General features: G+C 39.8%; 1 protein-coding gene and 1 pseudogene across 1 annotated transcript in view; both read left to right on the forward strand.

Moving 5' to 3' along the window:
• Positions 1–20,427, forward strand: part of LOC141584801 (cytochrome c1, heme protein, mitochondrial pseudogene) — a 40,786-nt pseudogene extending 20,359 nt beyond the window's left edge.
• Positions 1–24,660, forward strand: part of PRCP (prolylcarboxypeptidase) — a 77,315-nt gene that overhangs the window by 21,100 nt on the left and 31,555 nt on the right. Inside the window, exon 2 of the mRNA XM_003935047.4 lies at positions 20,342–20,482. Coding sequence (XP_003935096.1) covers positions 20,342–20,482 — 141 coding nt within the window. The remainder of the gene's footprint in view (positions 1–20,341; positions 20,483–24,660) is intronic.

The following is a 24,660-nucleotide window of genomic DNA, read 5'->3' on the forward strand; positions in this document are numbered from 1 at the left end:
ATATTGTATCACCCCTGGCCCCTCCAAATCTCATGTCCTCACATTTCAAAACCAATCATTCCTTCCCAGCAGTCCCCCAAAGTCTTAACTCATTTCAGGGGTGACCCAAAAATCCACAGTCCAAAGTCTTATCTGAGAGAAGGCAAGTCCCTTCCACCTATGAGCCTGTAAAATCAAAAGTAAGTTAGTTACTTTCTAGATACAGTGGGGGTACAGGTATTGGGTAAATACACCATTCCAAATGGGAGAAATTGGCCAAAACAAAGAGATTATAAGCCCCATGCAAGTCTGAAATCCAGTGGGCAGTCAAATTTTAAAGCTCCAAAATGATCTCCTTTGACTCCTAGTCTAACATCCAGGTCACACTGATGCAAGAGGTGGGTTCCCATGGTTTTGGACAGCTCTGCCCCTGTGGCTTTGCAGAGTATAGCCTCCCTCCCAGCTGCTTTCACTGGCTGCCATTGAGTGTCTGTGGCTTTTCCAGGCTCATGGTACAAGCTGTCAGTGGGTCTATCATTTGGGGGTCTGGAGGACAGTGGCCCTCTTCTGACAGCTCCACTAGGCAGTGCCCCATTAGGGGGCTCTGACCCCACATTCCCTTCCGCACTGTCCTAGCAGGTTCTCCATGAGGGCTCCACCCCTGCAGCAAACTTTTGCCTAGGCATCCAGGCGTTTCTATACATCTTCTGAAATCTAGGTGGAGGTTCTCAAACCTTAATTCTTCTGTGCACCTGCAGGCTCAACACCATGTGGAAGCTGCTAAGGCTTGGGGCTTCCACCCTCTGAAGCCACAGCCTGAGCTCTATGTTGGCCCCTTTCAGCCATGGCTGTAGTGGCTGGGACACAGGGCACCCAGTCCCTAGGCTGCACGCAGCATGGGGACCCTGGGCCCAGCTCACAAAACCACTTTTTTCTCCTGGGGCTCTGGGCCTGTGATGGGAGGGGCTGCCGTGAAGGTCTCTGACATGGCCTGGAGACATTTTCCCCCATGCTCCTGGGGATTAACATTAGGCTCCTTTCTACTTATGCATTTTTCTGTAGCCAGCTCGAATTTGTCCTCAGAAAATGGGTTTCTCTTTTCTACTGCATTGTCAGGCTGCACATTTTCTGAACTTGTATGCTCTATTTCCCTTTTAAAACAGAATGCTTTTAACAGCACCTAAGTCATATTTTGAATTCTTTGCTCCTTAGACACTTCTTCTGCCAGATACCCTAAATCATGTCTCTCAAGTTCAAAGTTTCACAAATCTCTAGGGCAGGGCAAAATGCCACCAGTCTCTGCTAAAACCTAACAAGAGTCACCTTTGATCCAGTTCCCAACAAGTTCCTTATCTCCATCTGAGACCACCTTAGCCTGGACCTTATTGTTTGTATCACTATCAGCATTTTTGTCAAAGCCATTCAACAAGTCTCTAGGAGGTTCCAGACTTTCCCACATTTTCCTGTTTTATTCCCAGCCCTTCAAACTGTTCCAACCTCTGCCTGTTATGCATTTTCAAAGTCGCTTCCACATTTTCAGGTATCTTTTAAGCAATGCCCCACTCTACTGGTACCAGTTTACTCTGTTAGTCCATTTTAACGCAGCTGATAAAGACATACCTTAGACTGGGAAGAAAAAGAGGTTTAATTGGACTTACAGTTCCACATGGCTGGGGAGGCCTCAGAATCATAGCAGGAGGCAAAAGATGCTTCTTACATGGGGCAGCAAGAGAAAATGAGGAGGAAGCAAAAGTAGAAACCACTGATAAACCTGTCAGATTTTGTGAGACTTACTATCATGAGACAAAAAAAGACTGGCCCCTATGTTTCAATAACCTCCTCCTGGGTCCCTCCCACAATACATAGGAATTCTGGGAGATAGAATTCAAGTTGAGATTTGGGTTGGGACACAGCGAAACTATATCATGTGCCATATGTAAAAATACACATATGGTTGTAATGTACTTTTGTGTGTGCTTTGATTAATACCACAATATAAAGTTACTTATGGCTATCAGTCATTGGGAGTATGTGTTGAGCCTTTGCTGTGGTCAGAAACTTGTACATACGCCACCTTGAATACTTGGAACCTTGTAAGGAAGTTATTAGTTTTCCCTTTTGTAGATGAAGCAATTGAGTACTGAGATGTAAAATAGTTTTCTGAAAATCACCTAGCTGGAAAGCGGCACAATCAGCATTTCAATGTGGGACTTTTAGGCTACAGAGCTGGGCTGTTTTCACTGTACTGAGCCAACCTTCGAAACAGTGACAGCACAGTATGGTGGCAACGGTGCTGGAAGCTGTTATAGGATCAGAGAAGGAGCATTTTCCTTTGGGCCTAGAAAACTTTGCAGAGGGGACAGCACTTGAGTGGGCATTTTGAGGATGAGGTAGTAATTTTTTTTGCGATGATGCAAGAGAGGAAGGCATTCCAGGCAGGAGGAAATCCATGTAGAGAAGCCTGGAAACTTGAGAAAGCATATGGCCAGGAACTTTCTGGAATATCAAGTGGGAGAGGGCCATGTGGTAGAAGATGAGGCTGGAAACGAGGTGAGCAGAGTGCCGGGACGGATGTTATCAGCTTCTCCGAGTTTGCCTTCCCTAAGGCCTTCTGTACCAGTGGTTGGTTGAGTTGTGTCTCCTCCTTGCTGCCGTAACAATCACCCTGTTCTCACCCACATTTATAATGCGCATTCCTTGTATAGAAATAATTTCTCTGCTTGCTTGTGGACCTGTGGTCTCCTTCAGAGCGAAAAATAGGCTTTTATTCTTGTATCCAGTGTAGCCAGGCACATAGAGAAAGCACTCAGGAAATGGTAGGACAATGAAAGGGCCTGTCTTTGCTGAAGAGGCTCAGTATTAATTATAGTCAACTGTGTGTTTACTGCGTTTCTACCTTTCAAGGTTGAGTTGGATTTTAACTGGGTAATCGTAGGATCTGTTCACATTCCTGAGGCTAACACACCTCTGATAGAAAGGAAACAGAGTCTTACTGCTGGCCTCATGGGCATAGAGCAGAGTTAACTGGTGTAGTCTTAATCTTAAGTTCAGGTGAGGTCACTTGGTCTTCAGGTGTCACATCATACTTCTCACTTCTCCCAATTCAACTCAGGAGTCATTGATGTAGCAAGGCCTATGCATACTGTGTTTTGCACTGTGTGCATTGGAAAGCGGCACAGTCAGCATTTCAACGTGGGACTTTAAGTCTACAGAGCTGGGCTCTTTTCACTGTGCTGAGCCAACCTGCGTACAGAGATGGGCCAGAAAGGGAGAGGCAGTAGGGCGTGGTGGGGAAAACACAGCCTCTCTACTCCATAAGGTTCCCCTGAAGAACAAAGGAGATTATTTATATAGAGTCCTAGTTCAGCCTTTACACTATTCACAGGGGCAGGAGGAAATAAGGCACATGGTATGATAAATTGATTCTAACTTTTTAAATATGGGTTTTTGACAGTTTTGCAGTTTGTAATAGTATGGCGGTTACAAGACATGTATGTATAAATAACTATAGTGCAAGGCTACATTTGAAAAGAATACAATATAGCTAAAATACCATGAAAACACAAAGAAGGCAGGAATGCTTCATGAAGGGAGTGGTGTTGAATAGAATCCCCAGGACCTTTCACAGGATAGAAGGCTAGATGGCTGTGGGGATCAAAGTCGTAACTATTGCCTGCTCCAAGACTTCTTTTCTGACCACCCTATTAAAAGTCGATCTGCCTCTGTCATTCTCTATCAGAATAAAACCTGTACCATTAGTTTTCTTTTTTCTTTCTTTCTTTCTTTTTTTTTGAGAGAGGGTCTCACTCTTCCCCAGGCTGGAGTCCAGTGTTGCAATCACAGCTCACTGCAGCCTTGACTTCCTGGGCTCAGGTGATCCTCTCACTTAATCCTGCTGAGTGGCTGATACCATAGGTGCATGGCATCATGCCATGCTAATTTTTGTGTCTTTTGAAGAGAAAGGGTTTTGCCATGTTGCCCTGGCTGGTCTCAAACTCCTTGGCTCAAGTGATCTGCCTGCCTTGGCCTCCCAAAGTCCTGGGATCACAGGTTGAGTCACTGCACCCAGGTAAAACCTGTACAATTAGTTTCTAAGTTCTTATTTGTGTGTTTGCTTGTTTGTTTTCTGTTTCTTGTTGTCTGTTGCCAGAATATAAGCCCTGTAAGGGCAATGACTGTATCTAGCTTGTTCACTCTTGTAACTCTAGTGCTTATCCCATGGTAGGCACTCAAGAAATACACATCCTACTTGCTCTGGGAAGATGTTGATTATCTGGTGATGTGGTGGCAAAAGCACCTGAAAGTAATCAAAGGAAGCCACTTAGTTACATTTGAAATTGCTGTTATTGTTCTGAGCTTTTTGGTTTCTGCTGAGGATATCCTTTTCCCTTCCTTTATCTTTTTTACAGCGCCATTATCATTTAGACCGGATGAATGTGCAAAACAATGAGTAGTCTGTAGTGTGTATCTTTAAGATAATGATAAAAAGGTCCCTGGAGGACATTTTATAGTGAAATCAGGACTGCAAATTTGATGTTGGAGTTTCCAGGGAGGAAAAAACTTAGACGTTACTTTCCTCAGCTGCTTCCTTTTGTGGATGCTATTCATGTGGGGATTTTGTAGTTTAATTTTCCAGAGTGTTTTAACATCATGTATTTTTCAATGTGATAAAAATAATTTATTTTAAAGCAGTCTCTGAAAAGAGGTTGTAGGGTTTCTTTTACAGTGGTTCTCACGAAATGATTAACAGAAGATTCTCCATGGAGGAGGAACAGTTGTATTTTAGCATTATGTTGTAATACTATGTTTGTATGTGCTTTTCCTTTTTAAAAAATGTAGTTTAATAGTTCATCGGAGGTAACCAATGAAGATTGTGGCCAATGATGTCTTTTATCTCATTAGGGTGGAACAGGACCAAAACGTTTGAGAACAATTAGTTTATTACCTTCTATCAGTTTCTTTAATAAGTTTTGGAGAAAAAGGATAGCAATAGAATATGCTTTATGGACTTCTATTAAATGCTGGGGGGAGCCTGATGGTCTTGAAACTCTTTTGCCAATTTAGTGGGGTGTTTAGTGTTTAGGATGCCTACTGTCAGGGCCAGTGCAGAATCTGTTATAAATGGGCTATAGTGGTGACTACAACTGTTCAAAAGACCTCCTTTTGTTGATTGTTGTTAAACAAATACTGCTGGTGTCATATATTCGGTCCTTCATTGAGATCTTTATTGGGTGTATTATGATTTTGGAAATTAAACATTGTTATATATGTAAAATATGTAGCAATTTAAGAGAGACCAACCTTGGCTTGAAGCCTGGCTTGTTCTCATAATCATGTGCCATGTGGACCTTTCAATAGCTTTCACTTATTCTCTTTCTTTCTTTTTTTTTCTTTTAAAAATTTTCCTCTAGGCCATCTTTCACAGAACAAGTGAACTGATCTTTTTTTCTTTTCTTTTCTTTTCTTTTTCAGAATGAGTTTTAAAACTCTTGAAGGCTTCCTATTGCCCTTAAATTCAATTCAGACTCCCTATCATAGCCCACTTAGCTCTAAGCCTCATCCAGTGCCATTCTCTCTGGTCTTACCTCTGTTTCTACATTAAGCTCTTTCTGGTCTTTGGCGCTTTGTTTTTTTCTGTTTCTTTTTTCTAGAGGTCTTTCCTTGTCTGGCTCCTTCAGGCTTCAGTTCCAGTGCCACCTCCATAGAAAGGCCTTCTGTATTAGTTTCTTAGGGCTGCAGAGTATCACAAACTGGGAGGCTTCAAACAAAAGAAATTCATCTTCTGACTTTCAGAGGCCAGAAGTCCAAACTCAGGGACTGGTTACTTCTTGGCGACTCTGAGGGAGAATCTGGTCTGTGTCCCTTGCTAAGCTTCTGCTGGCTGTTGGCAGTCTTTGGTGTTCTTTTGCTGGCAGCTGCATGACTCCAATCACTGCTTCCATTGTCACATGGCTGTCTTGCTTCTGTGCATCTGTGTCTTCACATGGCATTCTTCTCTCTGTGCCTGTCTCTTTGTCTCTTCTTTTAAGAACATCAGTCATATTGGATTAAGGGCCTACCCTTCTCCAGCATGACCTCATCTTAATTAATGACATCTGCAGTGATCCCCTTTTTAAATAAAGTCACATTCTGAAGTTCCAGGAAGGACATGAATTTTGGGGGGATGCTATTTAACCCAGTATGCCTACCTGACTTTCAATTTAAAGTAGGCTGTGTTATTGGAGCTATACAGTAGTCCTCCCTTCTTTATGGTGGATAAGTTCCAAGACCGACCCCCAGTGGATGCCAGAGATGTGGGTTAGTACCAGACCCTATATATACTATGTTTTTTCCTAAACATACATTCCTGTGATAAAGTTTTATTTATAAATTAGGCACAATAAGAGATTAACAACAATTATGACACCTTAAGTGAATGAAGAGTAAACAATTATGACACATTACGTGAATGCATAGTCTCTGTCTCTCAAAATATCTTGTTGTACTGTACTCACCTATTTTCTGACCATGGTTGACCATGGGTACCTGAAACTGCAGAAAGCAAAACCATGGATAAGGTCTGTAAACTTACTTACCGATTATTTATTCCTGGCCAGTGATGAGCAAGGCACTTCATTAGGCCACATGTTACATATTGTACTCAGCTCTGGGCACACCATCTGTAAGAGAGAATGTTGATTGATCCAGAGTGTGAGCAGGATTAGGAGGACTCAAGAATATAGTGTTATATGGGAATTAGTAAGAACTGGGGTTGCTCAGTTGGAGAACAGAAGATTTGTGAAGTCATCACAGCTCTCTGTGGGAGGAGGGGTAGTATGCAAGACTGGATTGTAAGTTACATAGATCACAGGTCTGAACTCCTGAATGTGAGAAACATGGTTTTGCCTTTTTTGGGGTTTGAGGAGTCTTTGTCCTTTTATATTATACCACCAGATACCAGCTTCAGTTTCTCAGAATATGTGATATAGTTATAACAGTGGTATCTTGAGAACATTTTGCATGTATAGAAACATTCAGAATAGTCCAGGTGCGGTGGCTCTTGTCTATAATCCTAGCACTTTGGGAGGCTGAGGCAGGTGGATCACTTGAGGTCAGGAGTTTGCAAGCAGCCTGGGAAACATGGCAAAACCCCGTCTCTATTAATACTATAAAAATTAGCTGGGCATGGTGGGGTGTGCCCATAGTCCCACTACTTGGGAGACTGAGGCATGAGAATCAGTTGAACCCGGGAGGTGAAGGTTGCATGAGCCAAGATTGTGCCACTGCACTCCACCTGGGTGACAGAGCAAGAGTCTGCCTCAAAAAAAAAAAAAAAAAAAAAAAGAAAAGAAAAAAGAAAACAAAAGAAACATTCAGAACAATAGATTATAAAGGAAGGAAAACAATAGTAATACATCATCTTATGTTTAACAGAAGAATATAAATTTGTAAGGCTTTGATGATATGTAATGTTATTTTTACAGGATTATCATTGAAATGTTTATATATCATATATATGAGTTCTGGCAAGATTATTTACTCCTTAAAATAGAATAAATACAACATGGTTTAGATTGCCTTGCAAATCAGCAAACAGATTATGGCAGCATTGTCTGTGGTGGACAGGGCCTCATAGCTCTGGGTATATTCAGGGCTGCGTAGAGATAGGAATGACCTTACTTCTTTTGCCCCCTGTCCTCTGTCACAACCGCTTTATGGAATTCTTATAGAAACTTCTCTGCTCCTGCTCCTGGATTGTGATCCCTGCTAAGCGAGCTTATATGTAGGCAGGTGGTTGTGCCTACAAATTCAGTCTCCAGCCTCAGGAACTTTATGGAGGCCTACGCATCAGGTTTTCCTTCCATGCTGTACCTTTACCTTTATCTTTAAATCATTGCCATCCTGGGCTCTCTTTTACTATCCCTTTTAATAGATCACCTTGTCCCTCTACTCCATTGACTAGAAACTAAGGTGTTTTATGAGAGGTATTTTAACTAGAACCCTTTCTAATTAGTTTTCCTCCCTTGCTAGTTAGACATAACTCCTGCAGCCATCTGTTTCCCAGGGGAGAAGGCGTTCCTTGTCCTCCTCAAGTTGGATCCTTCTGCTGGTGCTGTTGACCCCATTCCCTCCCTCCTTCCCAGGATCTTGCTGTATCACATATCCCTCACTTACCTATTGTCTCAACGATTCCCTCCAATTACGTTTTGTCCTAGGGCATTATATCTCTCCCCTGTTTCTACCTTCTTAGAACTCTGTTGTTGGAAAAACATATTTTACACTTTGATCAAATCAACATTTTGCAGCACATATGAGTTCACCAAATACTAGTATGCTGCTGAATGAACTACTATGTTGTATATTTTACAGATAACTCAGGTAAAGTTACTGTGTCCTGGCTGACAGCCAAGACTTTAAAGTCCTTTCTAGTCTTAAAAACTTTTACTTATAACTCTATCATAAGATCAAGTATATTTTAGGTAATATACTTTGGGAAAATGCTGATTAGTCCTTCTCCTGCAGCCCCTGCAATGCTGGCCTTCTCTCCATATTATTCTTAGTTTTTACTGTTTCTCCACCCAGCAGAAGGCATGCATTTCCTGCTTCCTCAGCAGGACAAACTGTTATGGGTTGGCCTTAGATTTTAGGCTTGGATTCTCCCTTAGGCATGTGATTTGTCAGTGGGCAAAAGGCACATCCAACTACAGTGTTGTGTAACTCTTCCAAAGCTAGAAACAGATCCACTTTGGGTCTGCACAATAAATGAACCTACACAAAGTTGACCTTCTTGGGAACTTTGCTTTCCATTCTCAGTTCTGTTTTTGTACCAACTGCAGAGCCATGATGCATGCACGCATTTATTCTCAATGTATTCATTGGTCTTCTACTATACACCAGGCCTTATTCCAGTCACTGTGGACTCAGCAGTGGACAAAACAGACAAAAGTCCCTGCCTAGTTGAGTTTATTTCCAGTGGATGTTTTTCATTCCCTGTTGGTTTAGAGAAATAATTTTAGATTTCAGCTAAGTTCCTTCCTTCCCTTTCTCCCTCCCTTCCTTCCTTTCTTCTTACTTTCCTTATTTCTCTTCTCTTCCTTTCCTTTCTTCTTTCTACCTTTTTCTTTCTTTCTTTCCTTCCTTTTTTCTTTCTTTCTTTCTTTCTTTTTTTCTTTCTTTTTTTTTTTTTTTGAGACAGAGTCTTGCTCTGTTGCCCAGGCTGGAGTGCAGTGGCATGATCATAGTTCCTTGAACTCCTGGGTTCAAGGAATCCTCCTGTCTCAGCCTCCTGAGTAGTTAGGACTACAGACATGCATCACCACACCCAACTTTTATATATATATATAGTTTGTTTGTTTTTTGTAGAGATAGGGTCTTGCTACGTTGCCCAGGCTGGCCTTGAACTCCTGGGCTCAAGTGATACTACCACTGTGGCCTCCCAAAGTGTTGGAATTACAGGTGTGAGCCACTGTGCCTGGCTTAGGTTTTTCTTTTTCTTTTTCTTTTTGAGACAGAGTCTTGCTCTGTCACCCAGGTGGGAGTGCAGTGGTATGATCTCAGCTTACTGCAACCTCTGCCTCCCAGGTTCAAGGGATTCTCCAGCCTCAGGCTTCAGAGTAGCTGGGATTACAGGCATGTAGCACCATGCCCAGCTAATTTTTTGTATTTTTGTAGAGATGGGGTTTTGTCATGTTGGCCAGGCTGGTCTTGAACTCCTGGCCTCAACTTGCTCCTCCCACTTTAGGTTCCCAAAGTTCTGGGATTACAGGCGTGAGCCCCTGTGGCAGCCCAGTGAGTCTAATCTCATCTCCCATGTCTTCCCCTCATAAACCTCTTACCATAAAACAACAGTTCCTGAATTTATGCTCATTCTGTATAGTTCATCATAGCTTTGCACACGTTTTTCTCCCTTTGCTTGAAATGCTCTTCTGTTTCTTCTGTACCTGAAAAAAAAAGAATTCTTCTCTGTGTCGAAGTTCAGCTCAGACATTTCTTCCTTGGTGCAGCCCTCTGTAATTTCCTCAGGTAGGATCATGGCTTTGGCTTGTAAGCTCTCACAGTGCTTTGCAAACAGAACTTAACCACACCACTGTCTGGTTGTTTACTAGGACAGTCATCATTCCTGTTAGATTCAGAACTTGAGAAATGGAATTGTATCTTAGTTTTTTTTCTTAATACCTGTCTTTTAGTGAGTACTCAATATAATATTTTTAAATGAAAGAAAAATTTAATATTAATGTGATTTAGTGCAATATAATTTACATATGAAATACGTGCTGGGCCCGCAGGCTGCTGGGCTCCCGGGCGTGCGTGCCCGGGGTCTGCTGTGCAGAACGCGCCCAGGCAGCTCCTGCTGCGGACACCTCAGGGAGTGTCCTTGTGGTCGAGGCCGGAAGGTGATGCTGTCAGCACTGTGCATGCTGGCGGCAGGGAGTGTGGGGCTGACCGTAGTTCCATTCTGCTGTGAGTGCCGGTGACCTGGAGCTGCATGCCCCAAGTTATCCACGGTCTTACCGTGGCCTCCTTTCTTCCTTGGACCACACCAGCATCCGTAGGGGTTTTCGGGTATATAAGCAGGTGTGCTCCTCCTGCCACAGCATGGACTAAGTGGCTTACCGCCACCTGGTGGGCGTGTACTACACTGAGGCTGAAGCTAAGGTGCTGGCTGAGGAGGTGGAGGTTCAAGATGGCCCCAATGAAAATGGGGAGATGTTCATGCGGCCAGGAGAGCTGTATGACTATTTCCCAAAACCATACCCCAACCCTGAGGCTGCTCAAGCTGCCAGTAATGGAGCATTGGACTTGACCTCAGCTACGCTGTGCGAGCTAGGGATGGTGGGGAGGACTGCATCTTCTTCCTGCCCACTGGTTACACTGCGGGCTACACTTCGAGCCACCCACCAGGGTGTCACTGCGGAGAGGTCTCTACTTCAACCCCTATTTTCCTGGCCAGGCCATCGGCATGACCCCTCCCGTCTACACAGATGTCCTGGAGTTTGACTATGGCACCCCAGCTGCCATGCCCCAGGTAGCCAAGGACGTGTGCACCTTCCTGCGCTGGGCATCTGAGCCAGAGCACGACCAACGAAAACGAATGGGGCTCAAGATATTGATAACGAGGAGGCTGCTGGTACCCCTCATCTACACCATGAAGCGGTCTAAGTGGTCAGTCCTGAAGAATTGGAAGCTGACATAGTATAGTGAAATAGAAATGTAAACATATACCTTATAAAATATATATTTAAAATGAGATTGTAAATGTTTGCCAACCTGTTTTTTAATTATCTTATTATACATATAGAACAATGCATTATCCTAACTCCAGAATCCCCTCATTCTCTTTTACAGTCACTTTTCCCCTGCAATGGTAACCAATATCCTGGTTTCTGACAGCATACTTTTTTTTTCCTTTTTCTTTTTTTTCTTTTTTTTTTTTTTTTTTTTTTGAGACGGAGTTTCACTCTTGTTACCCAGGCTGGAGTGCAATGGCGTGATCTCGGCTCACCGCAACCTCCGCCTCCTGGGTTCAGGCAATTCTCCTGCCTCAGCCTCCTGAGTAGCTGGGATTACAGGCACGTGCCACCATGCCCAGCTAATTTTTTTGTATTTTTAGTAGAGACGGGTTTTCACCATGTTGACCAGGTTGGTCTCGATCTCTCGACCTTGTGATCCACCCGCCTCGGCCTCCCAAAGTGCTGGGATTACAGGCTTGAGCCACCGCGCCCGGCTTTTTTTTCTTTTTAAATTTAAGATGGGGTTTCACCATGATGGCCAGGCTAGTCTTGAACTCCTGACCTCAGGTGATCCACCCACCTCGGCCTCCCAAAGTGCTAGGATTACAGGCGTGAGCCATTGTGCCCGGCCGGCCGACAGCACAAAATTTTACCATGACTTTATAAAGAAGGGGGATGATTGCTCTGTTTCAATTTTGTGAGTATATATTTATTTAGAAAAGAAAGATTTAAAATAATTGCCAGCCTTGTGTCTGTTTTTTATACAAGAGTTTGGACTTGAGATCTGTTTCCTTTCTGTCCTAAGAGTTTATGAAACTTAGTTAAAACAACGAACCGGGTGTGGTGGTGTGTGCCTTTAGTTCCAGCTACTCTCAGTCCTAGGAGAGAGGATCGTCTGAGCCCAGGAGTTCGAGGCTGCAGTGAGCTATGATCGGACCACTCTGCTTTGCCTGGACCACAGAAGGATACTCCCATCTCCTAAAAAACAAAAAACGTAATGGAGCTTTCCGACATTACTGCTTATGTAAGAGCGCCCTCTAGTGGTCTAACATTTCCTAAAATTTATATGCCATACTGTAGTTTATTACAGCAAAACTTTATCTCTATTTGGGAGCTTAAGCTGTGGCCAGATAATTCTCTTAGTACAAAGCTTCCTGAAGCCATGGGAAGGCATTGATTATGTGGTGCTTTCACAGAGCAATTCGGCCAACAGATAGAATCTCCCTCTAATGAAACACTTAACACTGTTATTTGACAAAACATGTTATATCTTGATTTACTGGAGCATTTTAGGTATTTCAGGGCAGGATAGTTTCACCTTTGTTTTAGCAGTAAAGCAAAGAGTGTTTTGATTTCACAGCATTTTGATAACTTAGGGATTTTTCCTCTGGGGCCCAGAGTTCTTGGTTAGAGAAAAGGAAGGTTATTAAGCACTGCAGAATTTTTGGAGAGGGTGTTTTCCCTCCCCATTTGGTTACTAAGCACATTTTTTTTCACATGTAGATAGATGCTGTTGTGGTATTTATATATACCATTATTGAATTTATAATAGCTTCTTATATATTTTCTCAAGCACTGGCTACTAATACATAACATATCTGTGATAATTTAACATTAGCAAGGGAACCTCATACTCAGAAACACAAGAATCACTTACTTAGAAGATTTGAACTGCTTCACAGTTTAGCAATGATCTATAAAGTATCTACCATGTACAAGGGCACTGTGGTAGCTATTGTGTTCTTGTCCTTCAAATTATCTGAGTATAGGAGACTGGGGCACCAATTTTCCCTATGATGGACTCTCCCATTATCACTTTTTTTCTTCTCTTCCTAATTTACCATTTTCTTTTTAATTAAACTTATTTCTAAGAGTCTCATTTTTAAGATTAGGGGCATGTTAGTACCAAAAAAAAAAAAAAAAAAAAAGCATAGGAGTCAGAGAATGCTGTTCTCTCTCCTGGTTAACACTTACAGAAGGTGTGTAAAGAGGAGCAGTGTCTTATTACATACAAAGATGATTGTCTTTGAAGGATATCTCTGGGAGGACTTCCATCTTTTTTGTTCAGATAGACACTCGACCCTCTAAGGTTGGCAATGAAGAGAGCATCTTTGTGGGAAGAGAGGACAGTTCTTTTCTGGACTCACCTTCCTCTTGGAGGGACTTGTAAACATTTCCTTTGCCACCATCACACTGTCACTGGGGGATACTATTTTCCCTTTAATTCCTTAAGTCAAATTTAGTCTCCAATACTTTCTGGTAACCTCACTGTACAGATGAGTACAGGTAGAATATTTAAGCAGGATTTTTGAAAGGCTTTGACATAATAAAGAAATAAACCAGGAGTCATCCAAGAGCCAGAGATTTGACTCATACGATGTGGCTTTGCTCTCTGATCTTGTCCTAGCTCTAGGGTGCCCATGTGTGAGGGACAGCTTAGTAGGATCCCACTCCTTGACAGCCATATTTCTCTAACTGTAGATCTAGGGCTTGTCTAAACTCCACCTTTCTTCCACATTTTAGTTCTTCTTTGGGAACCTGTGTTCTTCTAACAGAAAGGTGTTCTTCCTGTCAGGGATCGCAAGCTTGCCCAGAAAGTTGTCAGTCTCCATTTAAGAACTCTAGTGGAATGTAATGCCACAATCCCCAAATTAACATAGGACACACACATCAAATGGGAGAAAGAGGGTCTTATTTTAGCATCTCTGCATTAGAGTTGGAAATCAGAGCACATGCAAAATTCCTTTAAGATGCTTTGATTTATTGGAGGCATTAATATGTTTGGTCATGTATATCTCTGGGTAAACTTTTTGTATCTTTAGTAAAATTTCAGTTAACTGTTATTAGATATCTGAGTGCCTGAATAAATCCAACTGCATACTGAGTTTTCTAAAACCAAAGGCTGCTGAGAAGGAGTCAGTGTGATTTTTGGTTTTATCAGTGTCCTAATGGAGTTAGCAATAGTAGTGTAGTAACAATTATTGTCAGGTCAGTGAAGAGACCCACATTCCACACATTCTGCAATGTCACTGTTAGTAAATGGCCGGGATATTTGTCCTTCATTTTGCAAATTTAGGAGAAAGATACTCAGAGTGTCCCTTACTGAGGGTTGAAGTTTATAGTTAGCTTTATCTGCATGAGCCTGCTATAATGCAAGGAGCAGAAAGATCTGGGTTTTCTTGGAGGTGGGATTGGGTAGGGGTTAAAAGCACATGAAAGGAATTACATTTGATTCCTAATTATTAGTTACCTTACCTTGGCAAGCTATCTGATCTTTCTGAGCATCAGCCTTCTTATTTTAAAACTGGATAATGAAAGTGCCCCCAGAGGGTAACTGCTGAGAGGGGGAAGGGATCTGCGTAAAGCAGCAGCACGGTGGCAGACATGTGGTAGGTGCTCTGTATTATTCCCTCTCATCCCCACTTCTCCCACCCCCACTGCCCCCAGCTTGCCAGCAAAACTAACAGATGTAATGTTGCTACTGATTTTTTCTGGATGTGAACTTTATTCTTGAGTGGTTTTAAGTCCAAATAATTGCTTTGTACAATAAACATTATTTAAAGGATGTTCTCTTTTCTTCTTGCCTACCCATTCTCACAGGTCTATTTCTTCTCCACATGGTAAAGTGGAGAAGCATGTTTTAAAATTTCTTGGATCAAAAAAAATTAAAAAAAATTTATTGGACTATGTGCTAGAAAGAACTGCTGGGCATGACTAGAGATGTTTGTTTCTGAGGTTATGCCGTGTTGCCTTTACAGTGCTATGATTTATTTTAATTGGTTCAATAAACCAAACAGCAAAAATAAAGTTCTAGCTTTGCCTCAGCCTTGTGACCCTGGCCAAGTCATCTGACCTCTTCAAGCCGAATTTCTTCAGTTGAGCAACACAGATGTGGCATGACTTCTAAGGCCCTTGCCCCCTTTTCATGTTGTGATTCAAAAATCTTTACTTGGGAACCCAGAACAGGAAGTGGCATGTGGGTGCCACTTCTCAACAGCAGAGGGCATACTGCCCCTAGTATGCCTGGCCATTCGGGTTTGAAATCTAGCCAGAAGTTGATATCCTTGATGATAGGAAGGAGCCAAGGAAATTCTGTTAATTCATGTTATGCAAAGGACGTTTCGCTACATATTTCCAATTGTTTAGTACTTATGTGAAGCACTAAGAAAATAGGAGATTTGAAACATTCTAAGGTGCTGTAATTCTGTGAAGAACTTAATCTGCCTTCCATCCAAGTACTCCATGCTTAAGATTGGTGTGCAAATGGGATAGAGAAGAGAACTAACATCTTTTAAGAACGTATATATCAGGAACTATGCCTGGTACTTTAGGTACGTTTTTCGTATCCTCACAGCAATCCTCTCAATTATATGTCGTTACCCTTACCTTACACAGGAAGATACTAAGGTTCAGAGAGGTTAAGTGATTTGCCCGAGGCTTCACAGAAGAGATTCAAATTCAAGTCTCTTAACTCCCAAGTCTACTTTCTTGCCGGGGTTCCTCTCTCTCTTCCCCAATCTTAATAATCAAGGATGATTGCTAGGAGCAGGAGTACGTTGGGCACAGCCACACAAGGGAATTTGGCTTTCTCTGGTTCTGAAGTTCTTGTGGCCTTTATAATTCTAGATGGAAGTGTTTCTCTGGCAAGAACTTTTTATCAGTTATATTCAACATGACATATACAAATACCCATGTTTTCAAATTTGAAAATTTTAGATTGGATTATTAGTGTTTTTCTTTGTGGGCTGCTTTTAAAGGCCACTGTAATATCTCATTTTACATGAAGACTCAGTTCTGTGGTCAGTGGGTGAGGTGAAAATCATTAGAGCAAAATTATCTTCAGGAATCTCATGGGAAGGCATCTCGCTCGAGAGCCATGAGCTTCCTTTCTTTAAGTTCTATTTTTGCAGTCTACCCATCTGACAAGGGGCTGATATCCAGAATTTACAAAGAACTAAAGCAGATCTGCAAGAAAAAAACAAACAAGCCCATTCAAAAATGGGCGAAGGATATGAACAGATACTTTACATAAGAAGACATACAGGAGGCCAACAAACATATGAAAAAATGCTCATCATCACTGGTCATCAGAGAAATACAAATCAAAACCACATTGAGATACCATCTCACACCAGTTAGAATGGCGATCATTAAAAAATCTGGAAACAACAGATGCTGGAGAGGATGTGGAGAAATAGGAACGCTTTTACACTGTTGGTGGGAATGTAAATTAATTCAACCATTGTGGAAGACAGTGTGGCGATTCCTCAAGGACCTAAAAATAAAAATCCCATTTGACCCAGCAATCCCATTACTGGGTATATATCCAAAGGATTATAAATCATTCTACTATAAGGACACGTGCACACGAATGTTCATTGCAGCACTGTTTACAATAGCAAAGACCTGGAACCAACCCAAATGCCCAACGATGATAGACTGGATAGGGAAAATGTGGTACATATACACCATGGAATATTACGCAGCCTTCAAAAACGATGAGTTCACGTCCTTTGTAGGGACATGGATGAACCTGGAAACCATCATTCTCAGCAAACTGACACAAGAGCAGAAAATCAAACACCGTATATTCTCACTCATAGGCGGGTGTTGAACAATGAGAACACATGGACACAGGGAGGGGAACACTACACACTGGGGTCCGTTGGGGGGAAATGGGGGAGGGACGGGGGGGTGGGGAGGTGGGAAGAGATAGCATGGGGAGAAATGACAGATACAGGTGAGGGGACGGAAGACAGCAAACCACACTGCCATGTGTGTACCTATGCAACAATCTTGCATGTTCTTCACATGTACCTCAAAACCTAAAATGCAATTTAAAAAAATCTCCATAATTGTTTTAATATTGATTATATGCTCAAATAATTACTTTTGGGATATACTGCATTGAATAAAATTTGTTCCACCAGTTTCACTTTAAAAAAAAAAAAAGTTCTCCCTTGTTGAAACCTGCTGAGCTTCAACAGGTGTTCCTGTGGTGCTTTCTCACGTTGAGTGTCATATGATACAGTTAGCTTATATTTGGGGGTATGTTCAGTGGTAATTCAAATCTTTAGACACCAGAGTCTCATTCAGCATAGTGAGATTCAGCATACAGTATTAGGTATTCTGAAACGTAGAACAAGAGAAGGAATAGCAAATTAGTGTCTTATTTTGATGCTTATTCTAACGCAGTGGTTTTCACAACTTTACGAATCACCTGTAGGTCTTGTTAATAACAGTTTACTGGGTTTTACCCCACAGTTTCTGATTCAGTAGGTCTGGGATTCAGCCAGAGGGACTGCATTTCTAACAAGTTCCCAGGTGATGCTGATACTGCTGGTCCGGGGACCACACATGGAGAACCACTGTACTAATTGAATGGAAGCAGGTGGAATCACTTGTCCATCTTCTTTTCACTATCTGTCTGTTTCTCTTGCCCTCTTATTTTTAGACTGAGTGTATGTAGTTGAATTAGTTTAAGTTAAATGCAGGGATTGTAGCTCAGCCAACTCTTTATCCCATTGCTTAGCTTAGTATTTGGCCCAGAATAGGAGTTCAATAGATGCTTGTTGAATGAATGATTGAGTAACATGTATAATGGAAGAGTTTATAGCACATGGACATCATTATTACATACCTAGTCCATACAAACTGCTTATTTTCCTGAAAACTAGACAGTCTTTAGAATATATTTTAGGACTACATATGGTGATGATTGTAGATACCAGGAAGTATACAGTTAGGTACAGTTTTGAGACACTTGTATTTTGGGACCTGTGGTATAAATGGGAACTGTGTGTGTAGATAGAGCTGGGTGTAGGAAGTCCCATCTATTTTGTAATGACCTAGGCAAGTCTTACAGGGTCTGGTTTAGGTCAGAACTAAGGGTTTCTCCCGGGAGACTGGAGCAGCACTGAAACAGCCTAGGTCTTATCCAGACTGAGTGCTGCATTCTCACTTCTGTCCTTCCAAAGCACTGAGGAATTCAGCCCCCATGATGCAGAAGACGCAGTGAGACTCCGTACTGTGGGATAACTGTATATTCAGATATTTGTACACGAATGTTACCATGTATTTGATAAGTATAGTTTAAATAGTAAATTAATAAAAACTCAAAGGGTAAAAAAAAATCTCAAAAATATAAAGTTCAGTTTAAGAAATCATTTTCTTATGTAGCCAAAACAATATGATAATTTTTAACAAAATGAGCAAGTCTTTAGTACAAGTTGAGTATTCCTTCTCTGAAATGCTTGGGACCAGAAGCATTTCAGATTTTTGATTTTTTTTTTTTTTTTTTTTTGTAATCCTAAGCATTTCCCTTGAGTATCATGTTGGTGCTCAAAAGTTTCAGATTTGGAGAATTTGAATTTTGGATTTTTGGATTAGGGATGCTCAACCTGTATCATTTAATACACAGCCCATATTAAAATTACACATTTGATCGTATGTCATTATTTATATCTTGCTTGTTCAAACTAGGATCCAATCTAGGGTCATGTATTATGTCTGGTTATTATGTTCCTTAAAATTCAGTTAATCTAAAATAGTCCTTTCTCATGATATTGCCTTGTAAAATGTTCTACCTTCAGTTTTATCTGTTGTCCCTTTAGAGTATCTTCAACCTACTCTTTTACCTTTATATTTCCTGGAACCTGGAAATTAGATCTAAAGGCTGGATTAAGATAAAATGGAACATTTTTGGCATGAATACATCATAGGGGATATGTGCTTCAGGTTTTGCCACATGAGGAGATACATAATCCCTGCCTGCTCTACCATTCATGATACTAACAAAATTGATGACTAGATTAAAGGGATGACAGCCTGATCCTTCCATTGTAGTTATGTTTTCCCCTTGTGACAAGATGAATGTTAATTTTCATATTATCCATTTTCCTAATACTTTTAGCACCAATTGATAATTCTTGCCTGAATCGGTAACTTCACAGAACTGTCATTATTCTAATTCTGTCATTCCTTCTACGTTAGCTGACATTTGACTAAACACAGCTCTTCTTTATTAACTGGACCTATTCAGTGCCATCAAATACAATTCTGTTGGATTAAATGTTGAATTGTTAACTTTTTAATTCCCAATTTCAAAGTAAGGAGTTGATTTAATAGACAACTTAAATGGTGGCAAATGAACCTTTTCCTTTGCTTTTTAAAAATATTTTTGTGAACTAATGGAGTTTCATGAATTGCATGTTTCAATTAACTACAGTCATTATTCTTTTTATATTTAATTAGTTTTTGTTTTATGTTCAATTTGTTAAAATGATTGCCAGTGATAGTCCCTTGTAGTTGTTGCCTATGTTCGTTAAATACAACCCTCCATTAATTTTGAGCACTTTCTTGCTTTCTTGCATAGCAAGATATATAGGCTTATCTTGCAGCTTCTTTGTCCCAAATGTCAACCAGTCACTTCACTAATAAACCCTAGTTTCTTTTGGTGGAAATGGTACAGACACAAAAATCTTGGAACTTAGAATGTCTATGATGTGCTGGGGTGACAAGGTTTATGGTAGTAAACCTTTTCAGTAGTCTATTTAATTCATGAATTTTTAATATTGGAAGTTTGTATAATGAAAATTCAGATAGTAAGGGATATTTGTATTCTGAAAAATAATGGGATGTATTACATACTTAAAAATTGCTCTGGGAGTAGATTTAAGTGGTCTTACCACAAAAAATATAAATATGTGAGGCAATGCTTGTGTTAATTAGTTCAATTTAATTATTCTACAGTATATACATATTTCAGAGCATCGTATTACATACGCCATTTGTAAAATTTTATTTACCAATTAAAAATACATTTAAAAACTAAAAAAATAGGTTCATACTGTATCAGCAATTTAATTTTAATATTATGTGTTTAAGTAGCTACTTGATTTTATAATTTTATTTTTTCTTTTACATTGAAAATCTTGACCACCAATAGCAAACATTGCTTTATTTTATAATATAAAGAAAATGATTTCAAAATAATAATATTGTTACTATTAATAATAAAACAATGAAGTTTAACATTTCTTCTGATTATTTTTGTATTATAGGTTGATTTTAATGGAAGAATTAATTTTATGTTGATCTCATTTAATTACTTTCCTTTGAAATATGTTTTGTTTGTTTTGTTTTTATCACAGGTTGATCATTTTGGATTTAATACTGTGAAAACTTTTAATCAGCGGTACCTAGTAGCTGATAAATACTGGAAGAAAAATGGTGGATCGATACTTTTCTACACTGGTAATGAAGGGGACATTATCTGGTTTTGTAATAACACGGTATGTGCATATCTGTGATATTATGATAACCTGGAAGAAATGTTTTGCAGTATATATGACCAAGTGTTACTGTTGTTAATTGTAAAGTTCTGTACAAAATAACAAAAAAATTAACTCACTAATAATAGAAATAAAAATTAACTCACTAAAAATAGCAAAAGTATATGAATAGGAAGTTCATAAAAGAATTAAATACAGATATCTAATAAGTCTGCATATTCAGCCTTAAAGAATTACAAATAAAAAGAATAATGTACTATTTTTGGATAATAGAATTATTTTATTTTTCATGGACTGCCTGAACATCTCAGAGAACTGAATTTTGCAATTTTTTATTTTCCTTTGTTTTGTTTTTAAAATCTTAGCTTATTTCTAGAGTGAACAAGGTTATAAGGGAAACAGGCATAAAATGTTAGTATGTATAGTTTATTTTGATTATGGTTTCTAGAAGATAAAAACAAGGGCGGGAATTTCTGTATGTTTGTTTAGTGTTATATTGTCAGTGTCCAGGACTGTATTCGGCATATAGAAGTTGATTAATAAACACCTATTGAATGAATGAATGAATGAATAAAACCTAAACAAGGCCAATGCAAATGAGAAAAGATATATAAGTAAGAATTGGAAAAGGTTAAATTGTAACTACATTTTAGTTTAGCTTTCCTGTTCAACCATTTTTCTTTTATTTGTGAGGGTTAGGAATAGTATATAGCCTGTTAGCTTGCTTCCCTGACTGTATTTTCTATGACTTTTTATAATGCTGAAATCTTTTAACAAAATTTAATTTAGAAAGACATGTGAAAGGAAGAAATGCTCCTTTTCAATGTGTCACTGCTGAGACTAGAAAATGCCAACTTTCTACCAAAGAACTAGTTGTGAACTACCTTAAAGTGGGGAATGAATTCTGTATTATCTCCAATGCCAATGTCTGGCATGGTGCCTGGTAGTCATGAGGTCTCAGTAAATGTTTGTTGAACTGGTATATGAATTGAAAGTAAAGATATTAATCCAATTACATTGTTATTGTATTTCTCATTTCTCATTAGGAATGTTAAGAATCTAAGTAAGTTAGTTGAATAAATAATTCCCTGAGAAATGAGATCCTAGGAGGCCTACTGCTTTTAGGTCAGTGGTGAATGAAATCAGGACCTCCTTACCATCAGATTCCTGTTCTGTTATTCTGTGAAACAACAGAGTCTGCCTTGTTTATTTTCTCCTTTTTGTGTGACTTCCTTTTATGTGAAGGCCACAGGGCAACTTCTCCTGACCAGTGATTTTTCCAGTTCCCATTTTCTTTTATTATAGGCAGGGAGCTGTTCCTGCCTCCACTAGGCACTACTCTTGACAGGCACTGTGGCAGAACTTAAGGCTTGCTGGGGAATCTCCATTCTCAAAAGTGGTGGAAAGGAAGAGATACTCAGTGTAGGAACAGTTCCAAACAACTACTAGAGGCAGATCCTAGAAGGGCAGATCCTGGCCCATCTCCAGCTCCAGAGACCTTCCTTTACATACTAAAATGTTCCAATGCACATTCACTTCCGGACATTAATTTACTGAGAGGCAGCATCGTATAGTGGTCAAGAGTGAAGGCTTCAGCTAGACTGACAAGGTTTGAAGGCTGATTTTGTCACTTTGCTGTGTGACTTTGGGTTAGTTTCTTATTCTGTGCCTCAGTCTTCTCATCTGCTAAATGGATACAGCAATAATAGCTAGTTCATAGAGTTTTGTCAAGACTTAAAGAAGATTAAGGGACTTGCAAACCCATAGTGTTAAAAGATGTTGATATATTACACAGACCTCTTTTGCAAAATAAGAATACTCCTGAAATAGGTCACTTATTACATTATGAACTAGTTCAATGAAATTGCCTCCTCTCAAAGCCTGAAGTCAACTGCACAGAGGTCTGGACATTTTAATGGATGATCTTTACTCTTAAGATACTCAGGGTCTGGTGTGTGTGACATATATATAAGCAAATTTTGCAGCACAGTATCCAGGATCTATACCTAGCACAGTGGTGTTGAGAAGCGGGAGTCATCAGCACTGCCAGGGTGGGGCAGGCAGAGGTGGGCATGCTTGAACTGGATGTTTGCAGGATCTGTAGATAAACGGCAGTGAATGAGTAGGTCCTTAAGAGAGAAAGTGGAGTTATTGAAACCATCACAAATAAATGGTTAAATTCTCTATCCTTATATGCATACAACTCTTCTAATTGTTCATTCATTGATGAAAACAAACAAAAACACTTGAGATTCTTAGTCTTTGTTAGGGAGCAGCAACACACTAAAAAGAAACAATGTGCACTGGAATGACAGTTTTAATCTGTGCTAAATCTAAATCTAATTGATTGATGTTGACTGCCTAGAATGCTTTGTTGAGAAAAGATTCTGAGGCCACAACAGAATAAGTGAAAAAAATGAAGTGATTGACTAATGAGCAGATATAGATGTTGTAGCAAGGAGATTTAACAGCTCTTGATGTTGGTGCCCTGGAGCTAGATGCCTATGTTTGAATCTTGGCTCTGCTGCTTACTAGCTGTGTGAATGTTGAAGGTTATTTGTGCCTCAGTGTTCTTGTCTATAAAATGGGGGTAATCAAAGTGCTTATTTCATAGATTGCTGTGATAATTAAGTGAGTTAATACATATTAAATGCTTAGAACAGTGCCTGACACATTATAAACACGCAGTTAATATTAGCCTTTGTGAGCTATTATTTATTTTCCAATAAATAAGATAAATTGAAAACCCCTAGGGAGTTTAGTATGCCTGTTTGTTTTCTCTTTTATGTTATTAGTGTCTATGAGTAGACAGCTTCTTTAGATACCTTTAGCTCTTTCCTGGAAGATTTGGCAAACAGTGCAATTTGAAGACCATTTTTTTAAAAGTTAAAATTACGTTTTATTTTTAGTTTATTTTCTCTCCATTGTGTGTGTGTGTGTGTGTGTGTGTGTGTGTGTGTGTGTGTGTGTGTGTTTTCCTTGACTTTTATTTTAGGTTCAGGGGGTACATATGCAGGTTTGTTAACTTGGGTAAATTGTGTGTTGCTGACATTTGGTATATGAATGATCCCATCACCTAGGTAATAAGCATAGTACCTAATAGGCAATTGTTGAACTCATGCCCTACACTCATACTCTCTGCTCTGTTAGTCCTCAGCCGCTCTAGTAGTCACTCAGTGTCTGTTGTTCCCATCTTTGTGTCCAGGTATATTCAGTGTTTAGATCCTGCTTATAAGTGAAAACATGCAGTGTTTGGTTTTCTGTTGCTCTACTGTGTCACTTAGGATAATGGCCTCCAGCTACATCCATGTTACTGCAAAGGATATCATTTTGTTCTTTTTAATAGCTATTTAGTATTCCATGGTATGTATAGACCACATTTTCTTTAACTAGTCCACTTTGAATAGTATCTAGGTTGATTCTTTGTGTTTGGTATTGCAAACAGTGCTAAGATGAACATACAAGGGCATGTGTCTTTTTGGTAGAATGGTTTATTTTTATTTTTAATTTTAATTTACTTTTTAATTTTATTTTTTGTAGAGATGGGGTTTCACTATGTTGCCAAGGCTGGTCTTGAACTCCTGGACTAAAGTGATCCACCTGTCTTGGCCTCCCAAAGTGCTGGGATTACAGGCAGAAGCCACCACACCTAGCCCATTTTTCTTTATACTCAGTCGTGAGGATTGGTGGGTTGAGTGATAGTTCTATTTTAGGTTCTTTTGAAAATCTCCAAACTTCTTTCCATAGTGGCTGAACTATTTAGTATCCCACTAATAGTTTAGTTTATAAGCATTCCTTTTTCTCCACAACCTCACCAACATCTGTTATTTTTTAACTTTTTAGTAATAGCCATTCTGACTGGTATGAGATGATATCTCATTGCGGTTTTGATTTGCATTTCTCTGGTTATTAATGATGTTGAGCATTTTTTCATGTTTGTTGGGCTTTTGCATGCCTTCTTTTGAAAAGTGTCCATGTCTTTTGCCCACTCTTTAATGGGGTTGTTTGTTTTTTTCTTGTAAATTTGTTTAAGTTCCTTACAGATTCTGGATATTAGACTTTTGTCAGATGCATAGTTTGCAAATATTTTCTCTCATTCTGTAGGTTTTCTGTTTACCCTGTTGACATTTTCTTTTGCTATACAGAAGTTCTTTAGTTTAGGTCCCACTTGTCAGTTT

Source organism: Saimiri boliviensis, chromosome 6 (assembly GCF_048565385.1).
Source record: "Saimiri boliviensis isolate mSaiBol1 chromosome 6, mSaiBol1.pri, whole genome shotgun sequence".
NCBI lineage: Eukaryota > Metazoa > Chordata > Mammalia > Primates > Cebidae > Saimiri > Saimiri boliviensis.